The sequence below is a fragment of the Acartia tonsa genome, chromosome 10 (assembly GCF_053477335.1).
Source record: "Acartia tonsa isolate MP-2025a chromosome 10, ASM5347733v1, whole genome shotgun sequence".
In the NCBI taxonomy this organism is placed as follows: Eukaryota; Metazoa; Arthropoda; class Copepoda; order Calanoida; family Acartiidae; genus Acartia; species Acartia tonsa.
The window spans coordinates 43,806,314-43,828,759 of record NC_137269.1 but is presented as its reverse complement, the minus strand read 5'-3'; the positions used below and the strand labels follow the sequence as shown (position 1 = coordinate 43,828,759).

Here is a 22,446-nt window from a genome sequence, read left to right as displayed (position 1 = left end):
AAGACACACAGAAAGATAATTTGAAGAAAATAACAAAACTTTTATAATCTAAAATATATCTATCTGATGTAGCATGAATGACAGACCAACGGACAGAGTAAACAATATACTGGATGCTCATAGGTTTATTCCGGAATATTCACAACAAATTTTGACAGTCAATCTTAAATAGATACTGAGAAAATCTCATTTCCAAAAAAATGTTTTAGACAGGTGGCCATTTCGAATTATAGACAAGCTTTTTCCCTTAAAAAAACTTAATTCTGCCCACAAGATGGGGGTTGTTAAAACAGCTAAGGGGGGTAATTTTTTAAAAATTCAGTGGGTATAAAATAAGCAAATCCAAATTCAATAAAAGTCCCTAAAATTGATGAGCCAACGTGCTACTGTGGTAATACGACACCCAGACGGACAGGCCGTTTACAGAGTTGCTTCGCTGTGACTTATGATAACAAACCCCCTGCACTAATCCTATTATATCACCATCCATCTCATGACCGCTGTTGACCCCGCACCCAGCGGTCAAACTAGCCTGCCTAAATGTGGGGAGGGGACTCAAACATGCAACTATCACGAGTCCCTCACGCGCTTATATAATCGGGAGGCGCTGCCTCCCCTTTTACCACCGCTGCCCCCACAGTCTGTCTACCGTCGGGCGCTAAGCCCTAGCGCCCCACACCCCCTTCAAACCTAACCATTGTTATATTTTGTTGTATATACATAGTAAACATAACTTGTAAATATTATTCAGTTTAAATATATAATTTCTGTATGATTGAATCCTGCTTGTTTGTTTGGTAGAATAATTAAAGGCTAGGGCTCATTGAATCCGAACTCGTTACCCCGTGGGCCGAGAACGCTCGGCTTACCAGAACTTGGTGTCAGCGTGTTTCAATCGAGCCTTACAGAAACTAGCCTATTCTACCTCTGATTGGACCCTTTGGCAAGTAAGGGGACAATCAGCCGCCAACTGACCCGTGAGACGGCCTTTTTAGGTCGAATTTCCATCATTTTGAACGCAATATGTGGGCCTCTGGCCTACGGCAAGCAGATTTAGCCTGCTAAAAGCGCCAGTTAAGACGCTTTTTCCGTGTCGTGTAGGAGTAGCGCTAGGTGCGCAGCCACGGCAATCGGATAATTTAGCTCAGACGGCTACAGAACTGAGTCTAAATTGGCAACACTGTGGGCTAGAATTGAATCAAGACAAAAGTAAGTGCCGAGCCAAGGGACCTATGTATGGTGAAAATAGACATAAAACCATGATGATTCCAGGTAAAACTAAAATATTTCAGCGGGGTCTTTTTGTTTTATTTCAATTTAAAGTTCTGAAAAAAAATTGAAAAAAATATGAAAATCTTTAATAAAAAACAAACAAAAACTGTTTTTCTAAATTTTTTTTCACTAAAAGATACAAACAACTTATATTCATACTATAAGCTTTAAAAAAATCAAAATTTTCAAATTTAGGACTGCCTTTCCAAGGTTAGAAGAAAAATCCTAACAACGAATTCTAACATATTTCTGATCAACATAGCAATAAAACGTCTTTTGCTAAATCTTTAACATCAAAATTAAATAGCACTTACTAAAGACTTTTTTTCATTTAAACTTATACTTTTTACATTATTTAACTTTTAAGATTGTGTTTTTTTAAAAGAAAGGTTGCGTGATTTTTTTCTCATAATTAATTTATCTTAATATGCTGCATTATAAGTGACTGGCATTGTAGGCTGTGATGGCTTAGAAAACTCAATACCAGTTTTGTTAGCCAGGCCATCGGCCCCTCGGGGCCTACAAAACTAGTTTTAATCTTTTTATTTTTATTTTACTATCTGCTAAAAGCTGTCTATAATCCCATACAATAAATAACTATTAAACATACCAATTAAAGTGAAACAGGGATCTTAAGGGATAAGACAAAGGATGATAAATTGATTACTCCTTCTGTAGATTAATATTATTGGTTAAAAGTTTGGACTTTGCATGTTTGAACCATCAAATCATTAATCAATTCATAAATTATCAAAAGGATGAGAAAATGTGTTTATAAAACTTTGGATATGATTTACAATTCTATGTCCAGTTCACTCCCTCCCTCCTTTGTTAAACATACACTTATATATAGACAGAAAGACATCCTGTTACTTTTTGTCTAGAGTTTTAGTATCTTTTGTTCTATCATACAAATTATTTAAATATCCTGTTTTGAAAAGCAGAATGCCGTTTTAAAATTTATTTTGCTAATTATAAGAGGGAGGGGACATTGGGATGTAAATCACACCAGTACCCACGTTAGCTCAAAAAAATTTGTGTACTTTTACTAAAATTGATGGTATGGTTTCAAACTAGTATTCTACAAACATACAATCAACCAATAATTTAATTTTACATAAGAAATGGTTAGTTTCCTTGTCATAATTTGTGGAAATCTACATGTATCACTTTATTGTCCTTTGTCTTATCCCTTAAGATCCCTGAAAGAAAGAAACAAGGATGACAACATCAATAACATGGATGAGATGGGAATATGGACAAGCAGTTTAAAAAGAATTTCTTTAAATCCTGAAACCTTTCTTGCGTATTTTATAATTTTAATATTTATAGACCTTGACTGATATACAAAGTAAATTGTTTAGGGAATCTTCACAAAAAATGCAGCCGTCTGTCTTGAATAGCTGCTATACAAATTAAATTTCCCCTGAAAACAGACAAAAACAAAACTATTCAAAAGTACCCATAGTTGTTAAGTCAAAGAATAAGAAATGTCTTTATAAAGTTTGGAGACTAGTGTATTAAACAGTCAATTGTCCTCTCTATTTCTGGGACACATTCCATATAAGTTTCATTTTAAAAAAACCTAGAATAAACAAAACAAAATATTTTTACTAAAATATAAGCCAACGAATAATAAATTATTATTATAGAACTTTTTAGACTAGTGTTATAAACAGTCCAAAGCCCTTTACCTCCCAATGTATGATTAATAATTGATTTTATATATGATAAATACATGCAAATCGGCAAGAAGGGAGGAAAAATGTGACTGTTTATTTGTTTGTGTAGCCATTGTTTCTTAGTGTTTGGACCTAAGTAGTAATGAAGAAGGATGAAACACTTTTGTTTAGCCACTAGGGCTATTAAGCTCCACGCTTAAGTATATTATACCTTGACCCGCTGTCATAGTGAGCTACTCTTCATTACCTCACCCTCGCCGGGTATGGCATGTGACTATAAATTATACTGGTACCAAAAGTTTTTATAGACACGTTATCTAATTAGTTAACTGGTCTTTTATTAAATCTTAATTGGATGGTTCAAACTAGCAGTGTCCACACAAAAGAAAACTTTTCCTATTTCTAAGAATCTTTACAGTTCTTATGTCCCCTTCTTCCCTGTTGTTTTGTTGTTTACAATTAAATTATACTGATAAATAAATCCTTCAATTTATGAAATGGTAGATTTAATATGGATCAAGGGGACATTGGAATGTAAAATTTGCTGGTACCCAAAGTTCTTTATAAATATTTTCTCATTCATTGGTTTAAAAACTTTGGGAACTTTATTTTTCATCTTGATTGTTTGGTTTATACTATTAGTCTTGGTATGTTTTATTGATAATTTATGAATTGATTAATGATTTGATGGTTCAAACATGCAAAGTCCAAACTTTTTAACCAATAATATTAATCTACAGAAGGAGTAATCAATTTATCATCCTTTGTCTTATCCCTTAAGATCCCTGTTTCACTTTAATTGGTATGTTTAATAGTTATTTATTGTATGGGATTATAGACAGCTTTTAGCAGATAGTAAAATAAAAATAAAAAGATTAAAACTAGTTTTGTAGGCCCCGAGGGGCCGATAGCCTGGGCTAACAAAACTGGTATTGAGTTTTCTAAGCCATCACAGCCTACAATGTCAGTCACTTATAATGCAGCATATTAAGATAAATTAATTATGAGAAAAAAAATCACGCAACCTTTCTTTTAAAAAAACACAATCTTAAAAGTTAAATAATGTAAAAAGTATAAGTTTAAATGAAAAAAAGTCTTTAGTAAGTGCTATTTAATTTTGATGTTAAAGATTTAGCAAAAGATGTTTTATTGCTATGTTGATCAGAAATATGTTAGAATTCGTTGTTAGGATTTTTCTTCTAACCTTGGAAAGGCAGTCCTAAATTTAAAAATTTTGATTTTTTTAAAGCTTATAGTATGAATATAAGTTGTTTGTATCTTTTAGTGAAAAAAAATTTAGAAAAACAGTTTTTGTTTGTTTTTTATTAAAGATTTTCATATTTTTTTCAATTTTTTTTCAGAACTTAAAATTGAAATAAAACAAAAAGACCCCGCTGAAATATTTTGGTTTTACCTGGAATCATCATGGTTATATGTCTATTTTCACCATACATAGGTCCCAGGGCTCGGCACTTACTTTTGTCTTGATTCAATTCTAGCCCACAGTGGCAAGTGTAGCTGGGACAAGCCCCAGGACACCCAGGCCAAACCTACGAGACAGACAGCTGGGTGCTGGTCTCCCTAAGAAGGCAATGTGTGGCTGCGAAGCTTCAGCACACAAGTAAGCCCTACCACTGCGACGGATAGCAGATTTTGAGCCACAGGCACGGCAGGACGGGACATTCCCTGCCGCTGCCTCCCAGGATTCGAACCCGAGGCGCTGCAGGACGGGCCATTCCCTGCCGCCATTTTCGGGATTCGAACCAGCGGCGCTGTAGGACGGGTCATTCCCTACCGCCGTCACCCCTCTGAACCTTGCAGGACGGACATTCCCTGCTGCCAGTGCTTCCAGAATCACACCTAGAGCTCCCAGTGATAACAACACATAAGTGTGTATAAATGTCAACCAAGTGATAAAAAAATAAATATAAAATTGTTGACCAAGTGATAATTAATAAGCTCTAGTGATTCGAAGCTACAGTCTAAGCCACCATGGTAAGCGATACCACCATAGCTGCGGTGCGGCCACCACCAAAGTTTCTGCCAACCCCAGCCGAACGAGAGGCCCCCTTGTCTCAAGGGCAGGACCTCCACTTCCCCTGCCATGTCAGGGTGAGGTTTCCTACTCCTGACCCTGCCCAGCATGTACAGGTTGATGCCATGATTGATTCTGGCAACCGTGTACCAGGGTCTGCTGTAATTTCTGAGCACCTCATGCACGCGATGGGCGTGCAACGCATGTTGATTCCGGACAACACCCAGATCCTGACTGCTAATGAGGAAGGCCAGCCCCTCCAGGTAATCGGAAAATTAAAAGAGTTATATATGGCAGTCTCACACACTCTTATACTCCATCTATACCACGTGACTGTGGTCCGGAATCTCTCACACCCTCTGAACCTAGGAGGGTATTTTCTCAAGGAGTTCGGAACTAGGCTCTGTTTCGACATGCAACCACCTTGCTTGTGGGTGCGTGGGGAGTTTATCCCACTCCGTGGCGTCCCCATTGACCGGGAGACAGCCGAGAGAGAGCTAAGCTATGAGGGGCCTCTGCCAGGCCCCCTGCCTGAGCAGCCGCGTGTGGTTGAGAAAGGCACACACTGGGTGGACGCTGAGCTCAACGCACACAAGGGAGCTAACCTGCTAGCCATGGGGTTGCCCCCAGTGCCCAAGGTGCCAAGGGAGAGCCTGCCAACAACGTTTCCTGAGATTGCCAGCCCTCCAGAACCAATCTTCTCCGCCGACACCTTTATCAACGGCCAGCCGTGTCCACCTGGCCCCCTCTACCTGGGACCTCCAGCCAGTCCACCAGCCAAGCCCGAGTCCAGACCCGTCAAGTCGCGGTCTGATGTACCCGGAGCCACACTCAACTCTCAGGCCCCAGCCTCTCCCGGCGCCGTGCCCGTCAAGTCGCGGCCGGACGCCCACGGAGCCAAAGCTGGACCCAGCACTTTGGCCTCTCCCAGCGCCGAGCCCGTCAAATCGTGGCCGGACGCCCCCGGAGCCACACCTGGCTCCGACACGTCAGCCCCTCCAGAAGCCGAGCCCGTCAAGTCGCGGCCGGTGGGTCCCGGAGCCAAAGCTGACCCCGCACCAGCCACGTATAGGCTAAGCGCTGTCACTCCAACTGATGGCCAGCCACCCCAGCTCCGCACAGCCAAGCGGGTGGTCCTGCCTGGCCGCGGTGTTATGGCGGTCCCTGTTGAGCTAGTAGGTCATCGCACCAAGGATGCCATTCAACTAGCTGCCCCAGAACAGAGGTTTGGGGAGGATCTTGTTATTCCAGAGGGCCTGTATGCCCACAGGCCTGGCTCTGCCACTGTGTTTAGAGTACTGGTGGTCAATGAGGGGGAGGTGCCCCTCTTGCTGGATGCTGGCCTCCCAGTGGCAGGGGAGCTGGTCAAACCTGACATTTTAGAGGTATCTGATACGCCTCCCCCGCGTCTCCACTCGTTCCAAGAACCTGCTGAGCCTATAGACATGCAGGAGTTGTGGGAGGCCCTGGAGATGGAAGACAATGAGTTCCTACGCAAGGACCCCTTGCTCAAGAAGGAGGTCTGGACTATGTTGTCAGAGTACAGGGACGTCTTCTCCAATTCTACCCCCGGCTGCACAGATGTGGTTGAGTTGCAGCTGCGCCTCAAGCCAGGGACCCAGCCGATCCGCCAGAGATTTAGGGATCTGAACCCGCGGCAAGAGGCTGAACTGGAGAAACAACTGGACACCTGGCTACAGGAGGGAGTTATAGAGCCGTCAGACTCCGCCTGGAGCAGCCCCCTGGTGCCCATCAAGAAGAAGGACGGGAGCACCCGCTGGGCCGTCGACTACAGAGCCCTCAACAAGTGTCTGGAGCTGGACAGCTACCCCCTGCCTAGGATCCAGCAGTTGGTGGAACGAGCTGGCGGGCACCGTGTCTACAGTGCTTTAGACGCGGTGGCCGCATACTACACCATCCGTGTGTCCGAGGACAGCCGGCCCTGCACCGCCTTCACCACCCCCAGGGGCTTGTATCAATGGAAAAGGATGCCCTTTGGCCTGGCTACGGCACCGTCTGTCTATTCCAGGTTTATTGCAGGGGTCCTAAACCCACTAGGCACAGCCAACCTCCAGTCATACCTTGACGACGTCCTGACCTTCCACCAGGATACCTGGGCCCACCTGGCCAGGCTCCGAGAGGTCTTGGAAGCCCACCGTAGGGGAGGGATCCGCCTCAAGCCAGCCAAGACCAAGTTGTTCCGATCCAAGGTGGATTATCTGGGCCACACCCTCAGCCGTGAGGGGATAGCCATGCAAGAGGACTATATTGACCGTATCTTGGACTGGCCAGCCCCTAGCACCCCCAAGGATTTGCTGGCGTTGCTGGGGTTCTTTGGATACTACCGCCTGTTCATTCCAGAGTATGCAGACCTCACCTACGAGATGAATCGGCAGAAGACGGCCAAGGCCCTAACCTGGACGCCTGAGATGGAAGCCCAGCTGCTGCAACTCAAGGACAAGTTCCGCAAGGCCCCCATCCGAGCGCCGCCCAGGTTTGATTTGCCAGCGGTGTTCCAGCTCACCACAGATTTCAGCAGCCGCGCCATCTCTGCCATACTGAGTCAATGCCAGGAGGGCAAGGAGAGGCTGATTGCCGCCGTGGGGCGCAAGACAACCGACCCTGAGACGCGCTACCCGTCCTGGAAGGGAGAGATGGCCGCCATTATGTATGGGATCCGAAAATTCCACGGCATCTTGTCCTACCGCAGCTTCCAGATCAACACTGATTCCTCTGCCTTGCTACAGATGAAATCACTGAACACATCCACAGGGATGGTGGCCCGCTGGCAGGAGGAGCTAGCGGCCTTAGACTTTACCGTCTGCCACAGGCCTGGCACCCAGAATACCAACGCCGACGCCCTCAGCCGCCGGGAAGATGCCAACATGCCAACGGCTAGCGCCGAAGAATTAGCAGAACAGGCTGAGTATATCCACAACCTTTGCCAGCTAGGGGAGGCCGCAGCTAGCCGGCCTCCTGCCGCCCGACTGGATTCAGCTAGAGTATTGGAGGCCCAGACACAGGACCCCCTCCTGCTCCGTGTCCGCCAATGGGTGGCTGATGGCAAAGCCCCAACCAAGGCTGAGCTGCGTGGCAAGGAACGAGACGAGCAGCAGTACGCCAGCCGCTTCCCAGCCCTGGGGCTTGACGAGCACGGCTGCCTCACCACCACTGACCAGACTCTGACAGGAGAGAGGACAAGATACCTGCTGCCTTCAGCCCTCCAGCAGGACGCGTTCTTTCTAGCCCATGGGACCCCCATGGCTGGGCACTTTGGGATGGACGCAACTATCGCCCGCGTTGCCATGCACTTCTGGTGGCCCAACCTGGCCCGTGACGTCCGCCTGATGGTACAAACCTGCCCTGAGTGTGTCCAGAAAGTTACCAAGGAGAGGCTGAAGCAGGGGATCCACGTGCCCTCCCGCCAGGGGTATCCACAGCAAGTCCTATTCATCGACCTGGTGGGGCCACTGCCAGAGACCCCAGCTGGGAACCGCTACATCCTCACCTGCCAAGATGGATTCAGCCGGTTTGTCAGCCTCTACGCCATCCCCAACAAGCGCACCCTCACGGTGGCTGAAGCCCTGTTGCACCGCCACCTGGCCACGTTCGGATGCCCCCTGAAGATCCATTCCGACAATGGAATGGAATTTACCGGCCAGGTATTCCAGGAACTGGCCTCCAGGCTTGAGATTGGCCTGACACATCCACCACCCTACAACCCGCAGTCCAACCGAGTGGAGAGGTTTCATAGGACGCTCAACACAGGCATGCGCCTGTTCCTAGACAGAGACGATAACAACTGGGAGCCACACCTGCCTGCCATCGCCTTTGCCTACAACACCAAGGCCTGCAGATCCACTGGCGTGACCCCGTTCCTGGCCTTCTTTGGGAGAGAGGCCAAACTCCCGGTGGACATGGTGCTACGGCTGCCAGAGACCGAATATGCTTCAGTTCCAGCCAACGTCCAAGCTCTCTTGCAGCGCTACTATGCAGTGTATGATGCCATCCAGCAGAAGGAGGAGGGAGCCATCAGGAGGAGCGCGGCAGCTTACGAAGGCACGGCCAAGTATGAGGTTGGGGACTTGGTCTGGTACCTGGCCCCCCGCCTGGTGCCAGGGAAGGCAGCCAAGATTACCAAGAGATGGACTGGCCCCTGGAAAGTAGTGAGGAAAGCTACAGAAGTCCATTATGTCATTAAACCTGCCTCTCCAGTAGCCAGGATCTCAGAAGTTACCGCGCATGTAGGCCGACTGCGCAAATATACTGGAGATGTGACTGCCCACCAGATCCCAGAAGACATCCAAGTTGACATGGACGGCGACGAGGATGCCACCGAGCTGCCAGTTGGAGCGGCGGCGCCCGCAGCTAGCAACCCAGGAGAGCTCCCAGTGCACCAGCCAGCCGCAGCCGCCCCACAGCCTAGCGGCCAAGATCGTGACCCAGTGGAGGAGAACCTGCAGGAGCAGCCCAACGAACCACCGCCGCCGCCGCCCGCTCCAGAGCCACTCAGAGATGCCATCTGGAACCCTGACGCGGACATGGAGAACCTGCCAGCCAGCAGCGAGCCTGTAGGAGAAGAGCCAGCCACTGCGATGGAAGAGGCCGCCCCAGAAGAAGAAGAAGAAGCCATGTGCCCCCTGCTGATGACAGCCATCCCCATCCGGGTAGGAGCTAGGAGACCAAGCAACCTGAATCAAGCAGGCGCCCCCATGGAGTTCTATGCACCCTTTGCCATCACCATTCCACCCTTAGGAACCACCAGAGTCTGCCTAGGCCTCCGTGTCCAGCTACCAGCCGCGACGGAACTGATCCTGCAGACGAGGCAAAATTTCCAGCGGCGAGGCTTGGCCGTCGCCAACCCATGCCTAGAAGCCAACCAGGAGCTGACAATGCTGATTACCAACCACAGTCAGACCGAGCAACGAGTGTCCCAGGGAGCCTGTGTAGCCCGAGCTGTCCTCCATCGAGCTGTACCCCAAGAACTGCCTGTCCGGCGCAGGCATAGGCTGTCGTATCCCCAGGTTCAAGGCCTGGTGGCTCAGGAGCCACGCAACCCTTGAAGGGGAGGTTGTGGTAATACGACACCCAGACGGACAGGCCGTTTACAGAGTTGCTTCGCTGTGACTTATGATAACAAACCCCCTGCACTAATCCTATTATATCACCATCCATCTCATGACCGCTGTTGACCCCGCACCCAGCGGTCAAACTAGCCTGCCTAAATGTGGGGAGGGGACTCAAACATGCAACTATCACGAGTCCCTCACGCGCTTATATAATCGGGAGGCGCTGCCTCCCCTTTTACCACCGCTGCCCCCACAGTCTGTCTACCGTCGGGCGCTAAGCCCTAGCGCCCCACACCCCCTTCAAACCTAACCATTGTTATATTTTGTTGTATATATATAGTAAACATAACTTGTAAATATTATTCAGTTTAAATATATAATTTCTGTATGATTGAATCCTGCTTGTTTGTTTGGTAGAATAATTAAAGGCTAGGGCTCATTGAATCCGAACTCGTTACCCCGTGGGCCGAGAACGCTCGGCTTACCAGACTACCAAATTATAAAACTTTGGGCACTAGAAAAATAAACAGCCCAATGTCCCCTCTCTACTTAATGTTGTGTAAACTTAAAAATTATGAATTTTACCTGCTTTCAAATAAAAGTGTATTTTCTTCCTTAACTTGGATGATGTCTTCTGGAGCAGAACCGCCTACAAATTTAAAGGAAAAATTATTTATCGCATTCTATTATAAACAGCTTTCCGCAGATAAAAATATATAATTATAAGATTAAAACCAGTTTTTTTTATCTTGAGATGTCGAAGACACGGGCATTATGATTGTACATTTAAATATTATAATACGATGCTATATATAATTTTTTAGTGTGTCTGAGAACTTGTTCTTATCCACCAGATATTGATCGGTTTCGAAGCCATACTGGAATAATTAATCAATGTTTATGTGTAAAATTCTGCCTTCATTATTTTCATCAGAGTTTTTGAGAAGCAGCTTATGGTGTCTCCAAAAAAGAGGACAAATTTTACAACGTTTGGCCGAACTGAACCGGTTGACGTCATATTCCCTTCTTTTAAGACTCCAATCAGGACCAATGCTATAATCTTAGATTATGTACATATATATATATATATATATATACAGTATGACCCTCGAAAAAGTATTTTTAAGCATCTGCAGCCCTTATTTCTCAATGAATTATTAAAAAATGGATATGTCCTTGTTCTCCATAGTATTCCACGTAAGTAGATATAAAAATATTTTTTTTACCTCCATTAACACCGGAGATTTTTAGTGCTAAAGTTTTGAAAAAGTGACTGAGGAAAAAGTAACTTTTAACATGAAACGATTTTTTTAGCAAAATTAAGCTAGAAATCCTTTTATTTTTGTTACTAGCAGAAACTTTATACAAAAATGAAATAAAAAATTTAGTTTTTGAGTTAAAAGCATTTTTTTACACATATTTTTTGAGTCTTTTTAGTTTAATGATATTTTGAAAAACTTACTTATTAGGCAAAATTGTTTAAGATTAAAAAAACAAATAAATCTCTATGAATATAGCAGGAAAATTGTTTTTGTTTCACAATCCTAACTTTAATAACAAAAAAGTTATAAAGAAAATAAAAATAAAACATAATGATTTTTTAGTCTAAAAAGCTTAATTTACCCCCTATTAAATAATTGAGATGTCAGAAAAGTAGGCGGAGCAACTGTCATAATTAATCCTTTTCTATAAATAAGGGTTAATAAATAACTTAAAATTTGCAAATAATCAATTCATTCAGTAGTATTTTTTGCCATTAAAAATTTAAATTTTTTTGTGGAATAAAAAAGAAATATTTAGTTAACTTGTTTTTCTTTGTGTCTCATTATTCATTTGCCAGAAAAACATAATATAACCATCCAAAAAATAAGAGAAACAAAAAAAAATTCTTTTTCTCAGTCACTTTTTCAAAACTTTAGCTCTAAAAATCTCCGGTGTTAATGGAGGTAAAAAAAATATTATTATATCTACTTACGTGGAATACTATGGAGAACAAGGACATATGCATTTTTTAATTATTCATTGAGAAATAAGGGCTGCAGATGCTTAAAAATACTTTTTCGAGGGTCATACTGTATATTTAAATGGTTCCATGCCCTTAACTGTTATATGTTTAAAAAACCTTGCTAGTACTTAACTTTTTACTGCAAAAATTCCCATTGATTTTCTTTGGTAATTTGGCAATTTTGGTTAATTCTATTTATATAATTTTATCATAATTTCTTCATGGCATGTAAATATTCATTATTTTCATCAGCGAAGCTACTATATTATTCATTTTGTTTGTCCGTCCGTATTGATATGGGGGATTTATTTTAGAAAGATATTAAGATTTGTCACTGGACAACTGGATTTTGTTATGACGACTTAACATATTCTCTATAACTCAAATTGTCCGTTTATTCATATTTTTGGGTACTCAAGTTTTATTATAATTTAAATAATTAGGCCATAAATAATCAAAATTATTTATCTTCAACTTTGCCCCATGAAATTTTTAACTGTAATTTTACTTGGTGGTTACACTACCCCCCCCCCCCCTCCCAAAAAAAAAATAAACTGTCGGAGTTCAGTATTACCCGTCTAGCTTATTTTGTATTTCTGGTTTTATGAATGTTGTTATCCTTATTTTTATAACTAAATACCAACAAATACTTTAGCTGTGATTCATGTTTTGGAAAATTTCCGAACAAAAATTCGATATCTAGATAAAGTTGGCATAAAGAATAGAAGGTATAATGTTTCAAGTAAGCCTTCTAAACCGATTAATATCCACAGCCAATTATCCACGAATATTAAGATGAGATTATAAAATTAATACCAGTTTTGATAGCCTGGGACTCTGGTCCCTTTGGGGTAACAAAACTGGTTTTCAGCTTTTATTTTTTTATTTTTATATCCGCAGAAAGCTGTTTATGATACAATTCGATGAATAACTATTATTGAATCAACAATAAAAAGTAGAATAAAATTAAGTTTAAGTTCAGGCAAATAAAATGAAATTACAACATTTTTTATGTGATATAATTAGTCTCTTCATTATTTTTGAAATACAATATAGTACAAAGACAGGAGCGAAGGATCTCTATAATCAAGTCCTAAAAATGTTCTACAAGTTTTAATGTTCGTATAACCTTCCCTTTCGCTCTTATAGATGTTGTCATCCTTGTTTTATAAAAATATTACTAAAAACATATTGTTTGTAAATTACAAATTAACCAAGAAATGCACAAAAACAAAACATTTTGATGCAATAATGATTATTGAGATGCACTCTCCCTTACAGGCCCGATTGACAATAATTCATCGTTTTTCTTTTGATATTTGAAAAACTATTTATCGAGAAAATTTAGGGTGTTCGTTTGTTTTCCCAAAATTATTACGAATGCAAATAAATATTTTAAAGAAAACCCTAGCCGAAAAGTGCTACATATCATCAAAAATAACAATAAAAAAGGTAAGTTTTTTTAAGTAATATATATTAAGTTAATCATTCAGATGCTAATTTATGTGATTTTGATTTGCTGGAAAGGGAAGAACGTCAAATTGTATGGCAATGACGTATTCATTGGTAAGGTTTCAACACCCAGACTTTAGTCTAGTCCCCAAAGTTTTATAATAACGTTTTCTTATTCGTTAGTTTAATAACTTTGGGGACTTTGACTGAATTTGATTAATAGATTCATTAAGTTTAGTATCCTTTCATCAATTGTAATCTACAGAAGGGGTAATTTTTTTATACAATTAATGAAGATTTACATTAATTTATCGGACATTGTCTTATCCCTTTAAATCCCTGACATTTAGCAATTATCGTAGTAATATTTTTTATTTGTCCATTAAGATCCAACTATCCACTGAACTGATTAAGTTCTCCATTTTATGGAATCTTCAAATCATCACCTATGATAATACACAGAATATTTTCTTCAATAGATTACAATCAGTGGTTGAAACGTTTGAACACTCAACTTAATGACACAATACATCAAAAGTCAGCAAATTGTTAAGCCAACAAATAAGAAAACATTATTATAAAACTTTCGGGACTAGTGTAATAAACTACCCAATGTCCCCTCACTCTCTGGTAAAGTGTTCATGTTACAATCTTAGTAAGAGGAGATGGAGTAAATATTTTTATACCAATTCATTGATAGAACAAATTATTGTCCTTCATTCCAAGGGTACATGCAGAGGACAGTGGCTAATAAGTTTATATTCTTTCAAATTGTAATTCAAGTTTTGACTTAAATTATTTTAGGGGGAAAAAAGTTTTGTTTTTCTCGTATTCATTCTCATCCGGTGGATTAGAACCGGTTCTCATCCATGCGAAAAACTATGTCTAGCATCGTATTATAAATTGCTTTCTACGAATATAAAAATGTACAATCATAAGATTAAAACCTTCGGCATCTTGGGGCTAAAAAAATGGTTTTAATCTTATAATTGTACATCTTATATCCGCGGAAAGCCGTTTATAATACGATGCGAGAAATAACATTATATCCTCTCAATCTTCTGATAAACTAGTGGAGGTCACATAGCTATTATTAAAATACAATGTACGATGGTTATTAAACTTTGAATCTATTCTCGGTTAGTTGAGTCAGCTTTCAAGAACCCCTTTAATTGCATAATCTTTATCGGTATGCATAATTTCTTCATTAAAAAAATAAACTTCATTAAATTCTCATGATTATATCAAGCGGATAATTTTTAATCATGTTTCGACCATAATGTAAATTTAAGTCTTTATTTTACCATTAAAATAAATGAATAGAGGAGAAATAGGTTAAATTATTGTGCCGACTTTCAATTAGATCTTTAAATATCAGCCAATAGAGTCGGAAATATTAACACAGCAAGGCCGCTACAAAGAAGCAGATAGCAAATTACTAGCATGCAGACAAGGTCTCCACCACTGGAACCAGTTAGTTGTCTGGGTTATACATTTATTATTCTACCTTTAAAAAAATGAATATTAATTTATCAAATGACAAAATACTCAAAGAAAATAAAAATACGATATTTAGCTGACAGCAAGACTTATGACGACAAAATGTACTAGGCTTTATCAGGGAGGGAGGGGACATTCGACTGTTTATTACACTAGTCCCCAAAGTCTTAAAACAACGTTTTCTTTGTTGGCCTAAAAACTTTGGGAACTTTTATTGAATTTTGATTGGTTGGTCCATTAGTTGTATGTACAAACATTTTAATCACTGATTGTAATCTACAGAAGAGGTAATTTTGTGTATCCTCATTGTGGATATAAATCAATTTATCTGCCTTTAGATCCTGAGGCTTTATTTCAATGAAAATTATTCATATTTTTTTATCATAATCTTATTTACCAAGTATTTCTAAAGAAACTTGGGATTTGATTTTTGTAATGGCGACCTTCTCATTTTCATGATTGGAAAAAAAGAATAGTTATTTATCGCATCGTATTATAAACAACTCTCCGCGGATTTTTAGCCCTGAGATGCCGAAGGCACAGGTTTGAAAAACACGTTTTAATCATTTATATTTGTAGAAAACTGAATAAAATACGATACGACATATGTTTTTTCAGTGTGGCTGAGAACCAGTTCTAATCCACCGGATATTAATCAGTTTCGAAGCGATACTGGAAAAAGATTAAAAATTAATTAATGAACCAACCAATTAAAATTCAGCAAAAGTCCTCAAAGATGTTAAGGCAGCGAATAAAAAAATATAAAACTTAGGGGACTAGTGTAATAAACAGCCCAATGTCCCCTTCCTCTATGATATACAGTAAGTCGTCTATAATCTAAAAGAACGGTTCTGGAAAGTGTATATCTGTATTTTTAAAGAAATGAATATTACCATGAACGTATACGTATTTATCAGGTATATATAATATACGGATTTATGAATTCTCTAAGATTATTTTTTTTTATTATTCTAGTTTAATGAAAGATCTTCGGAGATAAGATTAGGGATCATAAATTGATTTACACCTTCTGTTAAACATTTTTTTAGGCCGAGAGTCAAATCAGGAAAGGAGACATTGGGTTATTTATTACACTAGTCCCCAAAGTTTTATAATAACGTTTTTTTATGCGTTTCCTCAACAACTTTTGATTTTTGGTTCATTAAGTTGAGTGTTTAAACGTTTCATCCACTGATTGTAATCTACACTAGGGATAATTTTGTGTATCATCATTAGAGATTTACATTAATTTACCCCCTTTGTCTTATCCCTTTATATCCCTGGAGTCATATCGTATATGCATTGGTCCTCTTATTTTCAAATAAATACAATCTTCTATTGACGTAAATATCTTAAGAACTGAATATATGTACTCGATATATTATTACTTGGATGTTGCACCAGATTTTCATGTACTCTAAAAAAGTGATACTTGCAACAGGCTAGAATAACAATACCCCCGTATGCAACAACTTTACCCCATCCCCTCCTTCTGACTGAACGAACTGACCAATAAATGAGATGCATGTTAGAAACATTAATTGACGACAAATTTTCCCCTGTCAATATATCCATGTATATCTATTATTGATGTATTTATATTGTTGTACATTAGTAGAAAATACTATTGATAACACATTCATCAGTTTTGAGGATAAAAACATTTTTCGTATTCATTCGAATCCGGTGGATAGGAACCGGTTCTCATCCATACGAAAAAACTATGTCTAGCATCGTATTATATCCAGCTTTCTACGAATATAAAAATGTACAATCATAAGATTAAAACCAGTTTTTTTAGAAAAGTGCCTTCGGCACCTCGGGTCTAAAAAAAAACTAGTTTTAATCTTATAATTTTACATTCTATATCCACGGAAAGCCGTTTATAATACGTTGCGTGAAATAACTATTCTCCTTTCTTAGGGTAAATTTAAATCATTATAGGGAGGGAGGGGACATTCGACTTTATTAATTTTAATGTATCCATGTTCCCTCATTTGTTGACTTTAAAACTTTGGGTACCTTTTGAAAATCTTGATGGCTTGGGTTAATTTCTAATTTATTTATCATTATTTGAGATTTACATAAATGTATCATCCATTGTCTTATCCCTTAAGTTCCCTGACATTTATTTGCATTCTAATACTTGAAGTTTGAGATTTTAAGGCTGAAATTTGGAATGAATCTCTTCTGTCACAATGATATGCTCCCTTTATCCTATAATTGATTTGTTATTACTACTAACAACTAACATCTACCACAGAAAGTCTTTAAGTATGTAAAAAGAACATTGCAACATTCTAAAATAACAAATATTTCTGTAAAATAGCGATATGGAAACGCTTTTTTAATTAGGGCGGGGGGGATGGTGTATGATAACAAAACTTTTACCTGGAACAGATTTTGTAAGGCAGGGGCCAGGACTACATCCAACAAAAAACATAAATTATCTTCAAATATTTCAACACTTTAGACCCGCAGGGTTGAAGGCCAGAGCCAGCAATACAGGGGTCAATTCTAATGTATTTTTTCGTGGAAATTATACAGAACTGCTTAACATACAATTTCTCAAATTCTGTAAAGTTTATAAAAATAGTAAATTTTCGATTCGATATACGAACAATAAGGTCCTGGCTTAAAAAGTGTATTCATTATTCCCCACCCTTCTTTTTCTTTAACTTTTTTCTTCAAAGAATGGGTGTGAAATATTTGACCTTTTGAGAAGTGTAAACATTTATTTTTTCAATTCAATTTAAATATAGCTAATCCGTAATCAAAAGCATTAAAGTTCAAAAACAAAAACAGTTATCAACCTTTTTCATTTAATGTATGAGATGCATGGCATCTTTATAGTGTATTAATGGCTACGCCCCTAGAAAACTCTAGGGGCACTTAAGGCAGTAGGTGAAAAGAGACCCCCTCCTCAATGTTTGGTGGAGATACTTTTCCCCAAAATAGTTAAAAACCCTCCCTGGACCTATAAAAAGATTCACTGCAAAGAAGGTTTAGCGGTTAGCTGGAGACAAAAAAAAACTTACTACTTAAATCTATCTTATTTCTATTCTTTTTTATTTCCTTGGTCGGAAACAAAGGAAGGGATTTTCTCGTATTAATTCGAATCCGGTGGATAGGAACCGGTTCTCATCCATACGAAAAAACTATGTCTATCATCGTATTATATCCAGCTTTCTACGAATATAAAAATGTACAATCATAATATTAAAACCAGTTTTTTTAGCCCGTGCCTTCGGCACCACGGGGCTAAAAAACTGGTTTTAATCTTATAATTGTACATTCTATTTCCGCGGAAAGCCGTTTATAATACGATGAAAGAAATAACTATTCCAGTATGGCTTCGAAACCGGTTAATATCCGCTAGATGAGAACCGGTTCTCTGAAAAATCATGTATAGCTACGTATTGTAGAAAATCATAAAATTAATACCAGTTTCGAGAACGTCCAAGGGGGGGGGGGTATAGTGGTGATTATCCCCCCTCCAAAAAAAAGCTTGGACGCCCCTGCCAGTTTTCATAACTCGGTCCTATAGCCCCTCGGGGCTTACAAAACTGGATTTAATCTGTTTTTATGTATGTCCAATTTAAGCATCCTAAGAAATTGTGGGATAGAATTTTACGGATTTTTTTGTTTAAACTTTTAACTAATGTTGACTATTAAATGAGTTTTCTACGGATATTAAAATGAAAAATTATAAGATTAAGACGAGTCTTGTTTGCCAAAAACAAAACTGGAATTGATATTACGATTTTTATTTCAATATTTGTGAAAAATTGTCTGTAATACGATGCGGATATTGATTGGTTTCGAGGCCATACTGGAAAAGTAATTATCAATGACACTTTTTGTTAATACTGTTTGATTACATAAGTTTTGGCAATTCCTTGATTTTTTGTTGCTATAATTATCATGAAAAATTATAATTAATATCATTAGTGTTTCTTTTTTCAAAAAATAAACTTTTCAGTACGTTAAATACAAAAATATCGCGGCCTATAAGACACAAAACAGAAATTTTAATGTCATATATCCTGGGTGCCTAACTCTATAATTCACTTTATCTGTCCTTTAGTCAGTTAGTCCGCAACGCTATGAGGGAAAATGATTTTCTCAGCTACAATTGAAAATATACAACTAAAATTTATCATGAAGATTCCCATGACATATGCGCAATTGCAACTTTCTATACATTTTTTCCGTTTGTCTTTCAGTCAAGTTCAAAAGACTTAATCCTTAAGATTTTGTGATTTCCTTTTTCTCTTTCTTTTCTTTGTTATGAAAACTGAACATCTGCTCTTAACTTATGGATGTTGTCATCCTTGTTTTTTTTTCTGTCCTAAGAGTTCCATGACTTCTGTTAATAAAGTTTTACCTAGTTGTCAACAAGAACAAACAAATAAGAACAATTAATATTAGAAGTAGCGAAGCATAGTACTTCAAAATCTGATTTTATTGTTGAAATGGTTCTTTATAAAAAATACTAAAGGTAGGAGGGGGAAAAGTTGACCCCCAACCATATTCAATTTGAGTATTAAAAAGAAAAGGTAAAAAAAAATTCTTGGAGGGTCTTTTTACTGGGAGTACAGAGATATCCTCCTCAAAAATAGATAAAAAATCTTTTCTGGACCTAGAAAAAGATTCACTGTAAAGGAGAACCATATCGGTTAATTTTACATTTTAGTGTAAGGAAGGGATAATTTTGTGTCGTCATTGGGGATGTAAATTGATTTATAAGTCATTGTCTTATTCCTTTAGATCCCCGGTAGCTATTAATGGCATTACATTCAAACTGTCAAACGGTCAGACTGATAAGAAGAATTGTTGAGGATACTTTGCTACAAAACTATTCTATTTTTATCACCTTGAGACAGTCATGAAGTAGTTTTGAAATTACCTTGACTTTCTTAGCATAATGGATATAAAATATACGTGGATATTAAGACAGGGGAAAAATTGTCGTCAATTTAGGTTGCTACCATGGAACTCAATTATTCAGTCCGTTCATCCCGTAGGAGGAGAGGGAATCGGGTAAAGGAGCGTGGAAGAGGGGAATCGTTATTTTAGACCGCTGCATGTTTCACTTTATGAGAAAATCTGATGTAAGATCCAAGTAATAATATATCCATTCTTTTTCTATTATTATTACTTAGAGATCACCTTGCAAAACCGCCAGAAAATGGCTAAAATGGTAAATATACAGAAAACCAAAAAAATTAATAAGTCTGTTTTAGAAATCAAAGCAATTAGCTTTAATTTAGTTTTTAGACAAAAATATCATTGCGTTTTTTTTAATTTAACTCAGGTCCACAATTTTAATGGAAAATGACAGAATACTTTTTTAAAAAGAAATAACCTAGAAGTTTAATCCATTTTTCTTTATTGCCCAACTCCCCCCCCCCCTCCCACCCCTTTCTTTTTCTGTTTAATTTTCTCCCCACTTTTAATTTGATTGTTTTGACGACATTGCTTCTGTTTACTTTTACTTTACTTTGGTGTTACTTCATTACACCAAAATTTACACACAAAAAAGAATAAAAAAAGGTATTGTAAGCACAGTAAAAATATCTTGCTGAAATGAAATGTCAATAAATCACTGAATATGACATGCTCTTCATCACTAACCAAGCATCACAACACCAGATTTGAAAAATATAAATTTTTTAAGTGTATTTTTTTTGCATTTTTGCAAGCACACTTTTCCTTTTGCCTTAACTCTTTTTTAGTTTCTCATTTTTACAGCCTTCCCCTCTTTCTTTGGTTTGAATTTTATTACAATACTTCGTAATAATCAAGGATTGGAGACTAATATTTAGTATTTATTTGATTTTTATATTCCAAGGCACTGTTTTTTTGGCAAAGCTAATCCACAATTTACTTTTTTCTGACCCTCCGTCATGGGAGAAATGTGGTTTTCTCGGCTGAAATTAAAGATAGACAGCTGAATTTTTTGGAGAAGATTCATATGACATATAAAGATCTAATCTATACGTTGTTTTGTTTGTCTGTCTGTCGGTCTTTAGAAGAACTGAACAGCTGCTCTACAACTTTCCGTTGGTCCATTTCATTGTGTATTTTGCTTAGCTACTTATTTATGCTATTAATTCTTCCGAGAGATTCTAAAATTCAACATAGTCCGTACCGTCAGATGAGCAACCTTTTCAGCCCCAGCCGAGCAAAATTTAAAAAAAGAGCAGCTGCTTTATTAAAATGAAAAAATAATAACAAACATTGCGAGATTTTAGTAAATTTAAATCGGTGAATATCTGTACCTATTCTTAACTATATCACAATGCCATTGAAAACAGTTTTTTGTACTTTTGTTATTCAACCTTTATTCACTTTGGCTTTGCAATTTAATCAAACAAATCACAAATCAAACCAACTTAACATAAACCTTTAAAATTTAGGGTTAGCAGCTTCAGTGGGAGAAAAATTACACATTGAAATAAAAACATTAAAAAAATCTTGAGTAATATTGAAAAAAAACACACCTAAAAATATTAAGATACAATGAAAATCTTGAAAAAAACATAGACTACATGATTTTTTTACCCTTGGGTTTAACATTTTTTTTTGATTATTTTTATTTTATGGAATAGGACAACAATATACAAGTTACAGGCGAATCATCTCTCTGTAATCAAGTCATAAAAATGTAAGTATATGTATATGTACTTAAACATTATCAGGTAAGTAAGCAGTTTTTCAACAAATTTGCTTTCAATTTTGTTTCAAATTTTATACAATCATATTCTTGGGGGATTATTTAGGATATTTTTTCTACTTTTCCTATCACTACATCCCCAATGATGATACTGATAATTACCCCTACTTTAAATTGAAATTAGTAGTTGAAACGTTTGAATACTTATCTTAATAAAAAAAAACAATCAAATTCCCTAAAGTTCACAATGTATTAAGCCAACGAATAAGAAAATGTTATTATAAAACTTTGGGGACTAGTGTAATAACTAGACCATTGTCCCCTCTCTCTCTCTCTTACCTTGTTGTTGCTACGCTAATTATGGATATAGTTATTCCTGTTTTAACTTTATTGTTGCATTATTAGAAAATCTATTTTAAACAAGGTAAATAAAGAAATAACTCTCAGGGTTAAAGGAAAAAGGAATTGGGAATGAGGATCTAGTACAGTTTAAGGTAAACTGTTCCTGGGATCGATTATCTCGAACCTATTATGGCTATTCCAGATTATTTGGAGTAATAACAGATCTATAGTATAGATGTATATAAAGAAAACTACCTCCCTTCCTTTTTCAAAGACCTCTTTCGTCTGCTTCCAAATTATTTTCTGCTTCTTGGCTGTGCTAATATAAGCGACAATTTTCAATAACCCAATAGAAAATTTGGACAAGGCGGTTGCGATGGGGAGATTCAGTTATTTAACCCTTTCTCCCT

The 22,446-nt window shown here is 38.4% G+C and overlaps 1 protein-coding gene across 2 annotated transcripts in view; it reads right to left on the bottom strand.

The window, feature by feature from the left end:
• LOC145330108 (cytosolic carboxypeptidase 2-like) overlaps nt 1-22,446 on the bottom strand; it is a 119,887-nt gene that overhangs the window by 64,148 nt on the left and 33,293 nt on the right. For both annotated transcript variants that reach the window (XM_080174696.1, XM_080174697.1), the window contains exons 5-6: nt 17,407-17,440; nt 10,644-10,707 (exon numbers count right to left, since the gene is read on the bottom strand). In XM_080174696.1, coding sequence (XP_080030822.1) covers nt 10,644-10,707; nt 17,407-17,440 — 98 coding nt within the window. The remainder of the gene's footprint in view (nt 1-10,643; nt 10,708-17,406; nt 17,441-22,446) is intronic.